Below are 19615 nucleotides of genomic sequence, written 5' to 3'. Positions count from 1 at the left end.
GAGCGATGCCAGATGCTGAAGTGGGCCTAAACTGTTTTCTTCTTGTGTGAGCTCTCACAGAACGTTCGTCCTAGCACCCGATACTGTGCAAATGGACTCCCCTCTAATAATAACTTTAAATGCCTCCCATTCAGTCAGCCGCAAAGCTGCGGTGCCCTAATTTTCTTGGAAATACGTATCAATCTTACCAGCAAGTTTGTTGCAAAACACTACATCTTCAAGATGGGTGGGCTGGAGGCGCCAAGTTGGGACTGAGGTGGAAGTCTGTCTTCATGGTAAGGTGATTTCTAGTGAGTTGTGGTCGGATAGTGTTTTGCCTAGGTATGTCGCATGCGCAATCTGTGGCAGTAGAGAGGATGGGCAGAGGAACCTGTTGAGGGAGTGTGGGGGCGAGCAGAATGAGTACTCCCAGAAACCACTATTGCAGCTACACCAATCCGTCATCAAGCCCCCAATTTTGCACTCATTGTGGCAACATTTTAGCTTGTCTGGTTGGGACCGCCTTCGGTAGTGGGGGTGAGAGCAGTCTAGGTGGATATCCAGTACTGCATTACAATCCCCTCCCAGAATCCAGGGTATATGTTCCCAATCCGCCAGTATGGACGTGAGATGTGATAAGTACTTGTCCTGATCTTGATTAGGGGCATATAAGCAGCCTAGAACTACAAGCATCCTGTGCAGGCAGCCTTTTAGAAATACATAACTGCCTTGTGTGTCGATTTTTGAATCGTTTATTTGCAGGGGTACCCCGGCTCGTACCGAGATCGTGGCCGCTCAAGTATAAGCAGAGTATACCATGGAGAAGACCTGTCCTCTCCACTTTCGGTGCAGTGTTTGGGCCTCAGAGTTGATAAGATGTGTTTCTTCAATGTATGCTATATGTATGTTGCGTCTGTGCATTTGTGCTAATAACCTCTGTCGTTTGCAAGGAGAGCCTAGTCCCTGCACATTCCATGTACGCACATTGTAACAATTAAGACACTTGTTCATCATGTGGGTTGTATATTGTGCAAGGAGTATCGCTCATGCATGGAATCTATTCCCTTCATACCAATAATATTGACAGCAGAGACTGAACAAAAAGAAAATTCCCAAATACTCAGTCCAGTGAAAAAACGTTCATTCGAACATTAAAATTCTCATAACAGAATACGAAATCAACAGTAAACCATGTGCCTGCGCATCTGGGAGCAATTGCTCAACTGTTGAGCAGACAACGCTCACAGTGGTACTGAGTGAACCACCAATGTGCCGGACACAGGCCATCGTACCATAGGATAACATTACAGGCTATAAGCATTATCCCATAGAACTACGCCTCCGGGCCCAAGTTGGAGCCACGCTAACCAGGGTGTTTGTCCAATGACCATTGATTGACACCATTAGGTGAAAACCGGTACTGGTGTGTTCGTAGCATCTAGGAATCAAGTGTTAGGCGGTGGGCTCTCCCCCGAGGACTGGTCAAGGATACAACGATCCAAAGGTTGTGTGTGAGGGTAGATGGAGGTCCGCACACATCACCCCAATAATTAATTGGCAGTTCGGGGTATCATTGCTGGAAACAGAGCCATACTGTCATCCATGTCGAAGTCCGAGACACTTCCCCAAGATGAGCCGGAGGCAGACAGGGGGGATTCTGGATCACATAGGGCTGTCGCTGTAGTTAATGTGGAAAGGGAGTGCTCAGTGTCTTTGTCTCTGCCAATTTTCATTGATCATCTTTGAGCAAGGTGATGTCTGTGGTGACGACCCCAGGTTGTTGCTCGATTGCTACCCTGGAGTTGCGTATTTCTTGCAATGTGATGTCCTGTTTATCCAGGGGGGGGGGCATCATCTCAGTGGGGCCACATAGTTGGTAGATAACATTGTGGAAGGGCACTCAGAGGGAGGGGAGAGTGTATAAGTTTGTATGTCTAGTTTAGTTTGCTTGGTCTTAGTGCACTCCATTTTGTGTCTCAAAGGGTAGTCCTGACAGCATAAAACATATTGTGATCTTGGTGGGGTGTGTCTGTCAAGTCAAGCGGTCAGGTCTATTGCGAACTATGGCCCCCACTCCAGGGACACCCACAAGATCAGGGGGACGGTATACCCACACCTCCTGAGAAGCTCAAGACCCCTGGGCCACACCTCAGCTCCGCCGAGCTCGACATTGACGTTCTCCTGCAGCTGACAGGTGCTTCACCTCCGCCACCGGTCCCGCAGCAGAGTAGGCAGGCAGGAAGACACACAGTCGCTACAGCGCACTCACCAGGCACCCCCACCAACCCCAGGCCGCCAGCATTCCAAACGTGCCGTCCCAGCTGGGTAGGCTGCCACCCAGCACCTCGCGGTGTCCGATGCAGGCCGAGCCTCCCTTCAATTCCCGCTTTCCAGTGGGCCACAGAATGGGAAGGGAGCTTACGGTGCCAAATTAACTTGGTGCCTTTGTATATCTGCACAGATGTAGGGCCCAGGAGCTCCTCTGCTACACATCCACCATCTTAGGCCGCTGAACACGCCCCCTCTCTGCCACTATTCTGGAAAAAAGATGTGCAGAGGCCCCTGGGAGCATCTGACTGTGTAGGCCAGGTGGGCGACATCCTTGAACCCCCTCTGTTAGGTGGGTCACTGCAGATAGTGTCCAACACATTTTTATGGTTAATTAAGGGCTCCCTCAAGGGTTGGTCTCCCGCTTCGTCAAGCAAGACTCTTCAAGGAACTCTCTGGAAGACAGCTTCTGCAACATGTCTCTGGAACTGCTCCTGGTCTGCCTTTAGGAACTGGAACAAGACCGTATCCAGTTGCAAGGGCTCTCATTGCAACATTGTTTCTCAAGCTCCTGCAAGCATTTTGCAACAGCCATGGCAGTGCATCCTCCAGGGTCACACAGACTCTGTTTTAAGTCAGGAAGCAAGAAGAAATCTCCCTTCAAGTGGAGTCACTCCCCCTCAATGACAATGACCGGCTGGTGGATCCGGGGGTCCCACGGATATCGAAAGGCTCTGCTACACAGGTGGTGGTTGTGTGTTGTTCTCCAGGTCCAACTTGTCTTCTATCCAACTTAGGAGATGGTGGGACCTTGTTGTAGCCACTGAGACAGAACCCCTATGCACCACGTATGTTGCTGTTACCAAGTCTTGTTGACTCTTCCTCCAGAAGACCTTAGAGCTCCAAGAAGCCCCAGTCACCAGCACTTTGTATTTATAAGCTTTTCCTGGTTGTTTCTAAGTATATTTTTTGTGTGAATATACGTTCAGCTGGAGATATACCAATGTTAAGATAGTACTAGTGTTATAATAAAGAATACTTTATTTTTTTTAACACTTGGTGTGGTTCTTTCTTGTGTGAACATCACTGACTAACTATGGTGATAGTGAAAGTGCTTTACACTCCTCCCATATAAGCCTAAGCTGCTGTTCACAGCTACCCCTAGAGAGCTTTGGTTATCTAAGCACCAAAACACTATCACTAAGGGTTGCCTGGACTCAGTATAGGGTGTCACACCATAGGTGTACACCATAAACTAAGACAGCCTCCTACATGGAGTAGGATCCATGTCTGCCCAGGAAGGCACAGGAGTTTTAGAGGCAACAAAGTGGCATCTTTGCTAAAGCTGCACACTGCAACAACTTCATTAATTTACCCTTGAGATACAAGTCTGGAATAATATAAGGAGTTGTTTGATACCTTGGAGTGTCCACTTTGGTCACACTGTTCAGGAGTTAGCACAGCTGAGGGGCTCAGCGTGTAACCCTGGACTTGCCAATTGGGCGACCAAGTCTTTCCACAGTAAAAACGGTAGCTTTGCATGTTTTGCTGCCAGGACTTGTAAAGTTTTTGTCCTGCCTGTGCCATATGTTACACCCTGCCTTTAGGGCTCAGTAGGCCTGCCAGAGGGATGACTTTCACACATGCCATGGGGAAATGGAGGTTTTACCATTGGTTTTAATGCAAAGTTAGGCTAGCAGTACATGACTGCTCTACTAGTCTGCAGTGGTGGACCTGTTTTACTTGGGGTACCTACAGGGTGGTACAATCAGTGCTGGAAGTCCTAGGGTACCCCTATAACTTACATGCCCTGGGGACTAGGGAACTATTTACTAGTAACCTACAGGTAAGTTAGCAGTTTCCAGATGGGTGCAACCAATTCAACATATACTTTAGGGTCAGGGCACTGGCACTGAGGTCTGATTAGGAGGCCTGGTTTAAATCTCAGAGTCGAAATAACAGCAGCATCAGTCGAAAAACTTGCGGGTGACCATCCAAAAAGAGGCATTTCCTTACAATGATTGTGACCTAGGTGTAAAATTTACTCAGCCTAGCCAGGATGGCAGTTGATACGAGGTCTGACAGGAGGCCTTGATACTTTCCCAGAGACATCTTTTTTAATCCTCCTGGACTAGCCACAGAAGAGTGTGCTTGCTACACTATTGTGACATGAAGGCAGGCAAAGTACTTGGGCCCTCATTATGAACTTGGCGGCAATCACACCCCAACCGCCGTGCTGACGGTGAACAAAAGACCGCAAGTGGCAGTGAACTGCATACCACCGTATAATGATACCAAAAAGATAAACCTCCAAAAAACTTGCAACCTCCACCCACCGCCAGGGCCAACTACGCCGGAAAGGCAGTACACCTCACCCGCCACCGCCATGCAGACAAATCCCCCGCCCACCTAATAATGATGCACACATCAGCTCAGCAGACAGTGAATGTCGAACGACCATTGGCGGTACAAACCGCCACAGCCAGCAATGGGACCCGCCAACAACAAATGCACACATTGGCTAGTTCGAAAAGCACACACCTGACACACATCCACAACACTTTAAAACACACACATATACACTCCACAATCCCTTGCAACGCCAGTAGCACGAAAGATATTGACACCACAACACGCATACACTGAACTAACCATCACACAAGTCACACACACAAAAACACCACCAAAATTCATACATTGCACATCCACCATCAGAAGCCACACACCCAACCACACAACAGCACCCTCACCAATACACCTACATCACACCAACCACAACACACACCAGGGCACCCCCTAAGCACCCCGCTTCACAGAAAGGGAGCTAAGGACCATGGTGGACGGAATACTGAGGGTCGAGCCACACCTATTCGGGGCACAGGTGCCACAGACACCCTTGGCCAGGAAGATGTAGCTATGGCAGAAGATAGTCAACAAGGTCAACGCCGAGGGAAACCACAACGGATGACATCAGGAAGAGATGGAACAACCTGCGATGGAAGGCACATTCCATGGCATCCAGGCACAACATCGCTGCACAGAAGACTTGTGGTGGTCCCCCTCCCCACGAATACACCGAATGGGAGAAGGTGGTCCTGGCTATCCTGCACCCGCAGGGCCTCACTGGACTCACTGGAGGACTGGACTCGGGTAAGTCAAATACAATGCCTTAACAGTCACCAGACCAGTAATGCACGTATCACCCCATCTCTCTCACTACCACCATGCCCCCATCCCCTACCCAGCCCACAACCCCACACACTCATATCAAAGTCACCTGCATGCCCACAATCCCCCATACAAATCACCATCCAGCCCCCTGTGCACAGTCACCAACCCATGCATGTAATCTCAGGAGCACTACAACACCCACAGTGCACCACCACCCCCCTCAATAAATGCATCAAAATGAGCACGAAGGGACTCTGCATGCCACTACATGGGAATTCACCCACCAATTACTGCTGACCAGTGCTGTAGTTGACAAGAAAGTGCAGGATACCCACATCTCTATGCTCTCACACACAGGCACCACCACCCATGCCACCCGGACGGAGACGTCAAGGAGTGCCAGTCCTCCACCTGAAGACAAAGGCCCCACTCAGGAGAGTGCAGAGGGATGTCTGGACACAGAGGAAATCCCTGGCCCATCCCACACCCCTGGTCAGTCACCCTCCAGAAGCCCAAGGAGGGATGCTGCTGCCCAGGAGGTCATTGCTAAGGTCCTGGGAGCATACCTCCATTCCCAGGACAGGATGGGCCAGATCCTGGCCACGTTGGAGCAGAATCAGAGGCTGCAGGTAGCACACCACCAGAAGGCCATGGAGCAATAGAAACAGCTCAATGCTTCCATGGCCTCCATTGCAGGGGTGCTGCAGCCCCTTACACTTGCTAGGACAGTGCCCTGCCATCTACATCTGCAGCAGCTGCTGGACTGGTGGCACTGCCAGAGGACTCATAGGACACCAGCACCCTTACCCCTGCAGCCCAGCTTCACCCTTGCAAACGTGCCCTCAGACCCAGACATCCCACTGAAACACCAGCCAAGACTAAGCCCAGCGCCAGGAAGTGACTCTGCCCTGAACTGTCTCCTTCGTGTGCCACTGAGCTACCTTGTTGACATGCCACTGCCATCTCACCATCTTCCAATGGAATATACCCCTGTGCTACGAACAGCTGATCATATGTACCAGAGTATGTTGTTCACCATGTGCCCACTCCCCTCCACTGTTCCACCACTCATGGATGTTTTGACTTGGAATAAATACACCTGTGCACTCAAAATATCTGTCCTTAATCAATATGAGCAATCAATTGTGAATGCGAATGCATTAGCCAGTTACCATCATAATGCCGCTTTTATTGCAGGAGGGGATCTAACAGACTGTAGTGTCTGAAGTATGTCACACTGTACATTCCATAGCGTAAACTTGCATCTGCCACCTCAGTCATGATTTTGCTATATCACTGGTAAAGGACACTACAGTACTTACTACATGAGTCACCCTGAAACAATGCAGTGAAGCCGTCAGCATCATAGGAAATGTTCCTGAGAGTCACTGGAAGTATAGCTGGATTAGCTGGGTCCTGGAGGTGATGTCTTCCCCCTTTTCTTCACCATCACTCTCATCCCTCCTCTGAGGTGGCAGGGCTGGTTGGACAGCATCCTCCTCTTCCAGAAGTGGGATAGCTTTCCTCACAGCCAATTTGTGCAGCATGCAGCAGGCCACCACTATCTTACACACCTTGTCAGGGACATAGCACAGGGATCCGCCAGATAGATGGAGGTAACAAAATCTTGCTCTCAGGAGTCCTATGGTCCGCTCACTCATCCTCCTAGTACGACCATGTTCCTCATTATAATTCCTTTCTGCATCCATCCTGGGATTCCTCACTGGTGTCAAGAGCCATTGCATGTTGGGGTAGCCAGAATCCCCAGCAAAAGTGGTCTACAGAGGGTTGAAACACACACAATCTACATGCATATATCCTGCCTGTCAGCTATGTAACTGATCCAGTGTCATACACACTCACCTATGAGCCAAGTTCTGTCCCCCTGTAGTTGTCCTATCATTTGTGGCACACTGCTGTTTCTCAGGACAAAAAAATCATGGACTGATCCTGGGAACCTTGCATTGCCCTGTGAAATGTACTGATCAGCAGTACACACCAATTCATGGAGTGATAGTTTTTACAATTCCGAAACACCTGTTTATTTACTCTTGGGGGTATGAGGGCCATGTGGGTACCATCAATGGCACCTATCACATGGGAGATATTTGCAAAGGCATAGAACCCTGATTTGATGGCGGTGAGATCAGCCCTTTGAGGAAACTGGACATAATTTTGCAGATGGTAAACAAATGGATTTAAGAAATTGGACAGAATGTGGCTGAACATTGGCTGAGATACCCCTGCAGCCATGCCCACGGTCACTTGGAATGAGCCTGCGGCCAAGAAATGTAGCACAGATAGTACCTGCACAGTTGTAGGTATGGCATGATGATTCCTATCAGCCGGCTTCAGAACAGGCTCTATTTCTGCACAGAGGTCAAGGATTGTAGCTCGATTAAGTCGGAAAGTTATGATGATGTGACATTCCTCTATGGTGGCCAGATCTACCAGGGGTCTGTGAACAGATGGGGCTCTCCCTCGCCTTATGGGTCTGTACCTATGGGGGAGGAAGGAAGACACATTGAGTTGGGACCTACACTTGCATCACATGGTGACAGAATTCATGTCTTACATGCAACACATATGTAACGCACACAGACACAAAGAAGGAGGTAATCCTGTCAGGCTAATGTGTGGTGAGGTGTCGCCGTCATAATGGCATCACAGTGTAGACACACTTCCCTCCATGATTACATGTGGGGGACCAGTACTCATGTCACTACTCGATGAAGGGGAGAGGGAATGGAGTCATGGATGAGGCCCTTAGCCAGGCTATGGAGGCGTGGTGGATGCAAAATGGCAGCCACCTGCCATACAGGTAGTATAGTGTGGAAGTGACTTAATTCTGCTGGCGTAACTCGTCATGTCGGTAGGCGGTGTTCACCGCTGTGCACCTGATCATTAGATAACATGGTTGTCAATGGAGAACCTGGGCCAATCATGATCCCTGCCGGCAGTGACGGTGCACACCGCTGTGTTATCTACTGCCATTTTGACAGGCCCTTGACACTTGACTCCTGCACTACGAGGTGGGAGGAACTCCACTGCGTGTGCTGCTGTGTCCTGACTCTGGTCCCTGAGATGGCACGTGTCACAGGGGAACGGTCCCCGGCCTTCACTGCAGCGGAGCTGGAGAAGCCAGTGGTCACGGTCCTACTCCTGTATGCCAAGCTGTAAGGGCAACCAGTGGAGCAGGTGAGTTGCTATTTGTCCTCCTTAGATGTGTGTGAATGTGGTGGATGCCTTTATGTGTTTTTCTTCGCTATGTGAATGCTCACCCGTAGTGTGTCTTGCAGTTTTTGGCTTTAAATTTGTCCATATGTATGTCTCCATGGGCCATGTCATTTTTAATGGGCATGGCATTTGTGTATGGGGCACCCACTGTGAGGTCTGTTTCTTTACTCTGTGTGTCCCATGCAGCTCAGTTCCCATCAGAAGAGGGGACTATGGCAAGCCATTGCCAAGGAAGTGCGGACCCCAGGGGTGTACAACCGGCGGAGCACCTACTGCAGGAAGCTGTGGGAGGACCTGAGGCGCTGGGCCTGGAAGAACGAAGAGGCCCAGCTGGGGAAGGCCTCCCAACGAGTGAGGGGTGCCCATCGGACCCTGATCCACCCCCCCACCCCCCCCCCCCACCCCTCCAAATGGCCTGCATTCTGGCTATGGCCTATCCGGATTTGGATGAGCGCTTGAAGGCAGCACAGCAGCCACAAGGAGGTGAGTACCAACACTGTTGTGATGCCACTATGATGAGTGTAGTTAGATGCTAATGGGTGCATGCATAGTAGTGCCACGCACATAGACAGGTGTGTCCCCGCTGTCCTGCCCCCCTCCAGGTCCATGGGATAGTGTCCTAGGTAGTTTTGGCTGGGTCTGTAGGCCTGTGAGGGGTCCCCTGTTTGGGCCATTGTATTCAGTGTAGCCTCATGGACTTGCAAATGTGTTGGATTGGCATTGTCTCTCATTGGTTCACTTCACAAAGTGTATCAGAGTAGTGGGGCAGGATGGGAATGTAGTGTACTGTGGGGTCATGCCTACCAGTCAGGGGCACATTCATAACGTGTTGTGCCTGCTGAGGGTTTGTGCCTGAGCTGGGTGGGAGTGTATGTGTCCCAATATGTACATATTTCCTGGAATTGACATACTTCTTTCTTTTTTTGTTTCCCCCGTGCTCTTGTGTCCCTGTGTACATTAGCATCATCTGGCGAGGGAGCTGAGGCACCAGCGAGTGGGGATGCTGCAGCCCACCGGACCCATGTGGCAGAGTCCACGGATGCCAAGGGGGCCAGTGGGTTGGAGGGCGAGTAGAGTACCACGGGGGAGGCAACTACCACTGGAGGTAGGGACTCCAGTACCTCCTCTGAAGGCAGCTCCCTGGTGGCGGCAGACCCTACTGGGCCCACCCGTTCTTTGCCATCTTCCACCACCCTCATACCATCACCGCCCTCCCAGGTGCTCCCAACCAAGTTGCCCCTGTCCACTCACCCAGGAGGGTGGGCGTCTCCTTTGCCCCAGTCACCTCATACCCTGCCTTCTGCCCTGTACACAGAGCAGAGGAGCACTGGGACATAGTTAACTGCACCTCACAATATGATCATTTTGCCCCCATTTCCCATTGTTAGGGGCATATTTATACTCCGTTTGCGCCGAATTTGCGTCGTTTTTTTCAACGCAAATTCGACGCAAAACTAACTCCATATTTATACTTTGGCGTTAGACGCGTCTAGCGCCAAAGTTCATGGAGTTAGCGTCATTTTTTTGCGTGAACACCTTCGTTAATGATATGCAAGGTAGGCGTTCCCGTCTTAAAAAATGACTGCGATGCATATGCGTGGTATTTATACTCCAGGCAAAAATGACGCCCGGGAGTGGGCGGGACTAAAAAACCTGCATTTGCACCGGATTTTAGCGCCTGGGTCAGGGCAGGCGTTAAGGGACCTGTGGGCTCAGAATGAGCCCAGAGGTGCCCTCCCAAGCCCCCAGGGACACCCCCTGCCACCCTTGCCCACCCCAGGAGGACACCCAAGGATGGAGGGACCCACCCCAGGGACATTAAGGTAAGTCCAGGTAAGTATTTTTATTTTATTTTTTTGTGGCATAGGGGGGCCTGATTTGTGCCCCCCTACATGCCACTATGCCCAATGACCATGCCCAGGGGACAGAAGTCCCCTGGGCATGGCCATTGGGCAAGGGGACATGACTCCTGTCTTTGCTAAGACAGGAGTCATTTCAATGGGGGATGGGCGTCGTAAAAAAATGGCGCAAATGGGGTTGTGGCAAATTTTTTGCCTCAGCCTGACTTGCACCATTTCTGGACGCCCATACGCCATTTTCCCCCTACGCCGGCGCTGCCTGGTGTATGTCGTTTTTTTTAACGCACACCAGACAGCGCCGGCGGCTAACGCCGGCTAACGTCATTCAATAAATACGGCGCCCGCACGGCGCTTCAGAATGGCGTTAGCCGGCGCTAATTTTTTTGACGCAAAACTGCGTTGCCGCAGTTTTGCGTCAAAAAGTATAAATATGGGCCTTAATATTTACCTTGTGGATGTGGTTGTTCCTCGTGTGCTGCACTGTTGTGTCCTGGTACTCCAGCCACCAACTCATTTGGGATGACAGCTCCTCCAAGGCATTCAACTTCTCCTTGGGCACTGGGCTCTCTCCTTTGGTCTGCATTGCTGCCATTAGGTTGTTGTCCAGTTTCACCTTTGTCCTGTGCTTATAATCATGCCAGCATTTCTTGCAGTCGGTGACAGTCCTCTCCCCTTGCCCCACACTATTAATCTTCTCCACTGTGGACTGCCAAATGGCCTCTTTCCTTCCTAGTTGCAACTTCGAGGTGACAAAGAGCTGATGTTGGTGCTCTGTCATCTCAGTGATCAAGATGTCATTGTCCTCCTCACTGAAATGGCACTTCTTTTTCCTTATTCCCTGGAGTCTGTCTGGACATCCTGGCTGTTATCTGCTCCATGGCTGCCTTCTGTGAAGTGTGCCATTGTTTTTTAACCTTTGCATGATTTCTTTGATTTTATTTTATTTGTTAACACATTACGCACTCAAAAGTGATGCAAGGCTGATCAACATTACTTTATGTGCCGCAAGTCAGCCCAGCATCACTGTTGCAACAGGAGCATCCGATTTCATTCTGAGAAGGTGCACACGGATGCCTCATCTTTTATGCTGACAGGATCCTTATGCCATGGTGCACTGTGTTGTAAATACGACGCACCCATCGCGTCGGATTCTGTGGTACCGACGTGCAAATTAGTTTGAGGCATCATTGCCACAACACAGCGATGCACCAGTTCTTGTAAATGAGGCCCTTTCTGTATACAAATCAACTCAACTCTCTGATTAAGGCAGACCCCTTGACGGCTTGAAACAGAGCACCACCCCTTGTTATCTGTTTAACCTAACGTGAGTCGAGAGTTAACTAGGAAGGAAAATAAAAGGAAAAGGAGGGGGTCAAAAGTAGAGGACATGACCCCTCAAATCAAGGCCCTCTGTTTGAATCTTACCAATCTAGTAGAATGTATCTTTAGCCACATTTGTTCATTTAAACAAAATGGATTTTATTGTTTTTTCTTGTTTAACATTGAACAATTCAAGCAGGTACAATACAGCGTGATGCTACAATTAGTGTATTGCATGGAGGGAGGTATATGCTATTTGTAGAGAACCAAGGAAGGTAACAGGGATATGGGGGGAGAAAACAAAGCAGCAGTGAGGGGGTAAGGAAGCAAGTTAGGAAGGCTAGTTATGGGTTCTGGGAGATATGCAACTATCATTTCATGCTCAGTGCAGCTGGGCTCAAAAAGGTTGGGCTGAGGGATAGCTACATGGTGAAGGAGGCGCAGGCAAGTCGTGTCACAGAGGTTGTAGCTGTGCCAGCCTTAAGTTCCAGGTGTGCCTAGCTAACGAACAGGTCCCAGCAGACCTCACCCAAGGTGTCTGGAGGCAGAGATAAGGATAAACTGCGTGCTATTGGTGAGCAGGTGTCAGCAGGTATGCAAGCCACGACAGTGGTTCAGTCAAGAAGAAAAAGAACTGTCATCTGCCATCTCCCGTAATCTTAACAGCAAGGCGTCCTATAGCAACAACTTTGTTCATACTGAGAATGTGTGAGAAATTAGGCTAACATCAGTCACTTAGCTTATTCAGGCAAATAAGACTTTACGTCCTTGGGCTGGCTGCTCATATCCCCCAGTAAAATTGTAGATCCTCTAAACACTGTCTCATAGTTTATCAAGCCACCTTAATAATTTCTCCTTTTTTCCTGAAATAGAGAATTAGAGTCAAGAAAGCTGGTGGTGTGGTAGGCACTATAAACTTTGTGGGTCTGATCAAGCTTGCTCGCTGAAGCATCTTAGCCTTTCAGGAGAATTCGAAACAAGACCCATTTCACTGTTATCTTTTTTTTAGCTCACCTACAGTGGTATTTGACTCATCATGCTCTTGTGCTTCTTCTGCAATTCCCAGTTGCTCCACTGTTTTCCACTTTTTGCATTGTGTGGTGTATTTCGGAGACTGATTTAGCAAAATCTTGTCTGAGGGAACTCACTTCTCTCTTAAACTCCACTATCAGAAAATGAATGGCCCTCTTCGTCTCGGGTTACCTCATCTGACCTTCATCGCTTATTGTAGGTTTTAATCTGAGTACCCAGGCTGGTCGTAGAGCCAGGGTTATACTAAAAACTTAAGTGGTCCTTGATGCACTGGGCTTTTTGTTGTCTTAGCTCTGTCCACCACCATTGGAGAAATACAAGGTCGCTGTTGTGCAGTCAAAAACAAAAATGGCGTAGAATGTCTGTTCAACTGCCCGGACCTGAAACAGTGAATAGCCGGCAATAGATTCCTAAGGCTGTCGCTGCATGACCGGACACAGCCCCACTGCAGTAAGGTCTCCTTCTATGCAAGAGACTCAAAGGAGCATGGACCTCTTCATTTAAACATAATTCTCCAAACCAAGAGACAGCTAGGTGGGGTCATCAAATCAGTGGATCCACCGTCTTTAGTGAAGTCACTTCCTCCTCATTCCATAGCCATTCTTTTTAATTAAATACTGGCTTCCCTTCTTTTAGTACACTTGGGCTCTTCAGAACCATAATTTGACCCATCTAGACCTGTCTTATCTGCCTGTCGCAGTTATGAAGAAATTATTCTCCTTCGCTGTTCCAGTTACCAAGAGGGAGAAAGGATGTCTAGATGTAGTGTAATTATAAATGTCATGCGTATTAAAAAATGGTTATGAATACAGTAATGCCACAAATGAAAAATTACAAAGTATTAGAATTTGAAAATGTTTTATTGTTCTATTTTGTTTGATTTAAAACTGGTGTATTACTTTGCGAATTAACAACTGTTATTATATTAAGAGTCAGGTTATTGTTTGTGTATCCCTTTGTTGATTTGTGATTCTAAATTACTGTTTACTTTCTTTTTAAGAGGACAGCCAAGCAAGCAAAGGAAAGAAGCCAGACCAAGAGACTTTCTGCTGCCTCAAAACATGCATCAGATATCACCAAATTCTTTGCCAGAAGCTAGAATTTTAGAACACCCTTCGGATTTTAAATCATGTGTGTGTTTTCTTAATAAAGATGACATTTTCTACCAATATTTGCTGAAAATATTTTTGCAATTTTATACAAGATAGCGCAGACCAGCTACTGTAGCTTCCAGTCTCTATATGAAAATGCCCTTTTAAATGAAAGCCGCACTTGCACTTTAGACACCGGCGGCTCCTCCGCTATGGCGGAGGACGGTCTCTTCCCTTCCAGCAGCTGCAAATTGAAAAATAAAAATGAACAGTTTTTTATTTTACAAGGGGTGGGGGCATAGGGATGACGAGCACTGATGTGAGTGCGCATGTGTGTTCGGCTTGCCGTCTCAGGCACTTTGTTGCCGGGTAGGAGACAGCAGGCCGACGCTCCTAGTCTGCCTCGGAGCGCAAAGCCAGGGCACTCCGGCCAATCCCCAGCACTGCTTTCATGCTGCCAGTAGCATGAGAGCAGTGTTAGGATTGGCAGCAGGGCAGGCTGGGAGCCTGTGCCTGCTGTGAGTGAGGACCGAGGAGCAGCGTGGCAAAAGGCGGCTTGTAGGGTATGTTTTTTTCCTTAATTACTTTTTAATTTGTAAAAAAATTTGTGCCCCCGCCCCACTGCTTTGCCCAGACTGGAGTGCCCCTGACTGTAGGCTGGACTGCACCTTTGTGGCACTGCCAAAGCTTATTTACATAGCTGGTTAGTGTCTGTAATGGCAAAAAAGTGCCTAGAGTATTTGTCAGTTATTCAGAATGAACGCTGTGGTTTAGAACCACCTTCTCACACTCAGTACATTTGAGCCCTGTTACCCACTGATCTGTTTTTGTTGTTTTTCCCTTAATGTTCATTTTCTTTCAGCATGGGATGCTTATGCTATAGCACTTAGGGTTTAAATTACGACTCTCATGTCATTTACTGTCTCCAGCAGCTTACTTGCATTGCCATTACATTAGGTGTTTGGGATGAGTTATGGATTTCTTGTGCTAGCATGTGCTTACTGCCGGGATGAAGTTCCACCGAACCATCTTGCTTGTATGTACTGCAAGGGTTACATCAATACAAGGAAGAAGAATCAGAAAGCCTTTACTGGATATGGCTACCAACACCGTACAAAGAAACCTTTTCTGCTGGTGGGGTAATAAGTCATCCCACTGGGATCCTCCGGCTCCCTCATGGTCGTCACTCAGTTCTGTGCAGATGGTGCAAGCAAGCCCATAAGCGTACCCCGTCAAAAGACTGTTCCCTCCCAGTATCAGATTACATGCTTCAGCCAGATCCAGATATCATATATTGTGAAAGGAGTGCTTAGCTCCCAGATGCCCTGTTTCTTTGGTGACAAAAATCATTTTAGCACTGGAGACTCCAGTGCACCCTCAGGATGAACTGGTCCCCTTTTCTAGGCATGGAGGTCTTAAGCTATAGTTGCACCATGGGATCGAGGCAGTCTTACTTTCTGAGCATGTGGTTGCTGGCCTGCTGCACTAAGAGGTTAAGCCTGTCTCTCTCCTAGGCAGAGGTCAAGGTATTAAGTGTTAGTTTGCTATGGTGAAGTAGCACTAAGCAGCAATCGAGCCAGTCCAGCCTTATGAAAGGAGACTGAAAAACCTCTCCACTATTTCTTTGTAAGACATAAGGAGGGAAGGCTCCGCCAAATTTTAGACCTGCACTGCTTCATTAATTTGTTCGTCTGTAGATGTTTAAGATGTTGCTTACTTGTTGACCTTAGTTCAGGCCCAGATAAATATCCAGAATGACAACATGCTTTGCCAGTTCTCAGTGCTATCACTCTATTCTTAACTGAGTTCTCATTGAAGACCATGGCCCTCTACATAATCCACTTCTTTCAGTGCCTGAGGGATAGCCTGATATGAGCAGCATCAAAGGAGGATTCAGATTCTAGACTATGTCGAACCCTTAGGACTCTATAGAGTATTATGTTGTCAATGAATTAACCCAAAGCATTGTTGGTACTGTCCTTAAGAATTTGGTTCGAAAGGATGACCCTGAATTCTGACCACAGTTAAAGCACTCCTGCTCCAATTTTTTTTAATTAATTTGGTAAGAGATGGGACCGCTTCTTGGCCAACAAGGCTCTGCAGTGGTTCTAGAGACTTTTGAGCAAAGAGGCATTCTTCATAGGTGTAACGGCCCATGCAAAGCTCCACATGCATTCCCTCAAGTTACATCTAATGAATCACCAGGACCAACAACTGGACTATCATTCAAAGCCCATCCAGTTCTGATCATCACTGGGTCTGGCCCATTCATGAGAATAGTGCTTCCATCCTCATGGTGGCAACCCCTTCGTTCTGCCCCATCCGCAGCTTGTTATACCATTGGCTCCTGTGAGTATTAATAAGGATCTTTTTCTCAAGAACCTTTAGACAGGTCTTTGTGGGATCTATAATGTTTGTCCTTTCACCTCAATGCGTGTTGAAGACAAAATACCGATTTCTAGTGTTTAAGGCTTTCATAACCGTGGTGAAATCTCGAGTATTGATGATACCCAAGGCTAATGTCATACTCATCTTTTCTACATGAGCAAAGTAAGCGCACCCACAATCCTTGGCTCTATGGCTGGCAGTGGCTTTGTTGGAATTGACACTGCAAGATGAGGCTCTGTAGTTTTTTATATTGCTGGGATCAACACAACTAGGACATGCAGCCTTAGCATCTGGCTCCACTTAGTGCACATGACAGAAATTCCGTAAAGTCTCAACCCAATCTTTGCTGGTAGGTCTACCGTTAGAAACCATTACCACTCACCTGGTCACTGAAAGTGGCCAGTTCACCTTTAGGATGTTAGTGTAATGCTGAATTGGAAGGTGGCTGCCTCACTTTCCAACTCCTATGAGACCGAAGGTTATACAGAGGATCAGAGAGCTGAGGGTGCTCTGTCAGGGCTGCTCTAGCTTGGCCTTGCCAGGATTGATTCTCAAACCTGTTCTTCAGAGTAATCTCAGCCCCAGAGAAAAAACCTCCTGTCAATGGATGGATGCTGAATGTTAATCCCATTACTACCATTGCTCAGTTTGAGCACATGGTTCCTGAGAGGAATTCACAAGCGAAAAAATACAAAAAACTAAATTTTAATTTTAATGGGATGGTTAAATGTTTTCAAAATGTATTTAATTTCTAAAATATGTCATGATTTGCTCTCTCTTTGTTGGCGCACTGGACTGCTTCCAAATTGAGGCAACCAATCACCCATACTAGATTCTGCTTGCTGTACTTGTGCTGCTCCAACAAATCAAGCTAATATGCCAATGTCATTTCTAGCCTCTAATTTCAGTTTCCTTTACTTTTAAAGAGTGTTTTCAGATTTTCAGTTTTACATTTAGCTTTTTTTTAGGTACATAGTTTATTAATCTGCTAATATCAAATTTTCAGACTGACCGGTCCACCTACCCGAGTAGGTATTGCAGGACCAGGGACCCTACTTTTAGAACCAGTGGTCTATGCTACATATATTTCTCCTTTGTCAACATATGTCCAAAGAATACACAAACCCTGGTCAAAAAAGGATAAACACAACATTTTAAATTTTGTCACCAAAAGCACTATCAGGAGTAAGTATCTTCACCCTTCGAAGAAATAGGAAAGTCATGGGAGATAATTTAGCAGAGGAAAAAAATAGAAAAAGTGGGGGAATGCGGGAAATGAAAGAAGAACCGGAACTTGTCTAACAAGTCATATGAAGCAATTAAGTAGAGGAAAAGGCAAGAAAAAAAAGTAAGGGATAAAGTCAAGGAGTAAGGAAAGTGAAAGAAGAACCTCAACTGTTACAACATTCAATACATTCTAGGTACTACAAAAGCGCCTTCAAGAGCACGTCATGCGAAGTGTGACCTGTGAGAAATCTCCGATAGAATGGCAAAACCAGCCAGACAGTTCCAGATGCACTGGTTGTTGTACAGTATCATTCCATAGTATAATAATTTCTGAGACTTCAGGGAAAAGGTTCCACTGCTTAAACATTTGAAAAAAAAATAAGGATTTGCCATCATGGCACACATTCAGCTTAGCTGGGTGCAGTATTACAGCTCTTATGCACAAGTCGAGAAAACTTTGTTACTAGGCTGCCCTGTTTTCTTATTTGGTAGAGACTTCAAGTCACAGATTTCTTACCAAGATTAATCCTCAGGTGTCAGACTCGATCCAGAAATTATTCGGGAGCAATACCCCTGCATGCTGGTAGGGGCACTGTACGGCTCCTTGTGGCATTGTCCAGACCGGAAGTGACATGCGCAGTGCCTATATAAGCACCACCCCATGTGTCAGAGTCAGTGCCTTATTTCTATGATGGGCCTGGATTGGGAGATGAATGGGAGGGGTCCATGAAAGCTTATGAATACCAGTAAGAAGATCCTGAGGACAACTGGTGCGAGGATCTGGTGAAGGCTAGTGGACTGCAATTCCCCAGACACTGGCCTAGTCTCTTCCTCCACCAAGGAAATGGAGGAGAGTGCCTTACCTGCAGTGGTGGTGTGAAGAGCGGCTGTGGTCCTAGACCTTGTACTACACTCAATGGCAGGCAAGCCAAATGTCTTGACGAAGGTGCATAAGCTGGGAGTTACCCCCACTGAACCGGTACTCCCATTCAATGTAGCACACACTGATGTCCTATTTGGGGCCTAGTCCAAGCCCTGCACTCAGCATCCCACCCCGAAGAGCTTGGTGGTCCAGGCCTCCTCCTCAGAAGTTAACTCCGCCGCTTTCCCTACCACTACAGCGGACAGGACATCCAGAAGGCTGGATACCTTTGGGAATAGGATGTTCTCTTCTGTCAGCCTGGCACTGTGGTCGGTGAACACTGCTTGCCTCTTGGAACGATACTCCCATACCTTCTGGGACTCAGTTGCGCTAGTGCTGCCCAGGGTCTCAGAGGAGGCCCGAGGCATACTCTACCAGCAATTGCTGATGGAAGGGACACAGCCAAGTTCCCAAATGTCCTGGGCTGGATATGATCGACTCGCTGGGTAGAGCCTTTTCATTGTCAGCTGGCTGAGAACCACTGGCTTTTCTGAGATGTCCAAGCCTCGCTTATGGGCAGGCCCTTGGATGGCTCTCAGTTGTTTGGAGAGGAGGCAGACTCTGTGCTTGAGCACTTCAAGGACAGCAGAGCTACAGCCAGGTCCTTTGGTCGTCCATGACCCCTTGCCAACCTACGTCTGCCTTTCCCCTGTTTTGTGGCTAGGGAAGGGGCTTCCAACCAAGTCTTTACATTGCCCAGACACCCAAGCCAGCAAACCGCACAGACTTTTCGTTGCTGAGTATGCGGTTCCCACAGACGTTATGGGACACAGTCAGAGGTCGAGCCAGTTCACCAACACCCCGGCAGATGCAGCCTCCAAACCCCTTGAGTATGCCCTCTTACCATCACAGGCATCCAGTGAGGGGCATAATACGCCATTACTGGCAATACTGGAGGTCAGTAACATCTGACTGTTGGGCTCTGCAGCTAGTCCAAAGGGGCTACTCCAGTCCCTTTGTGACCACACCTGAACCCATGCCACTGTCTTGTGGCAAACTGACGGAGGACCACTTCTTAATGCTTCGACAGGAGTTGTTAGCTCTCTTGGCCAAGGGAGCTATAGAGCTACTTTCTGGTGCCCAAAAAGGACTGAGGACTTTGTCCTATTTTAGATCTGCGC

The 19615-nt window shown here is 48.0% G+C and overlaps 1 protein-coding gene across 2 annotated transcripts in view; it reads left to right on the top strand.

Annotated features, from left to right (window-relative positions):
* The window catches only part of ZRANB3 (zinc finger RANBP2-type containing 3), a 744981-nt gene extending 730944 nt beyond the window's left edge, over positions 1-14037 (top strand). For both annotated transcript variants that reach the window (XM_069225060.1, XM_069225059.1), the window contains one exon: positions 13867-14037. In XM_069225060.1, coding sequence (XP_069081161.1) covers positions 13867-13965 — 99 coding nt within the window. In that variant the 3' untranslated portion in view covers positions 13966-14037. The remainder of the gene's footprint in view (positions 1-13866) is intronic.
* The last annotated feature ends 5578 nt before the right edge of the window (positions 14038-19615 follow it).

Source organism: Pleurodeles waltl, chromosome 3_1 (assembly GCF_031143425.1).
Source record: "Pleurodeles waltl isolate 20211129_DDA chromosome 3_1, aPleWal1.hap1.20221129, whole genome shotgun sequence".
Taxonomy (NCBI): Eukaryota; Metazoa; Chordata; class Amphibia; order Caudata; family Salamandridae; genus Pleurodeles; species Pleurodeles waltl.
The sequence above is the reverse complement of the archived record's forward strand: the minus strand, read 5'-3'. Positions and strand labels throughout refer to the sequence as shown.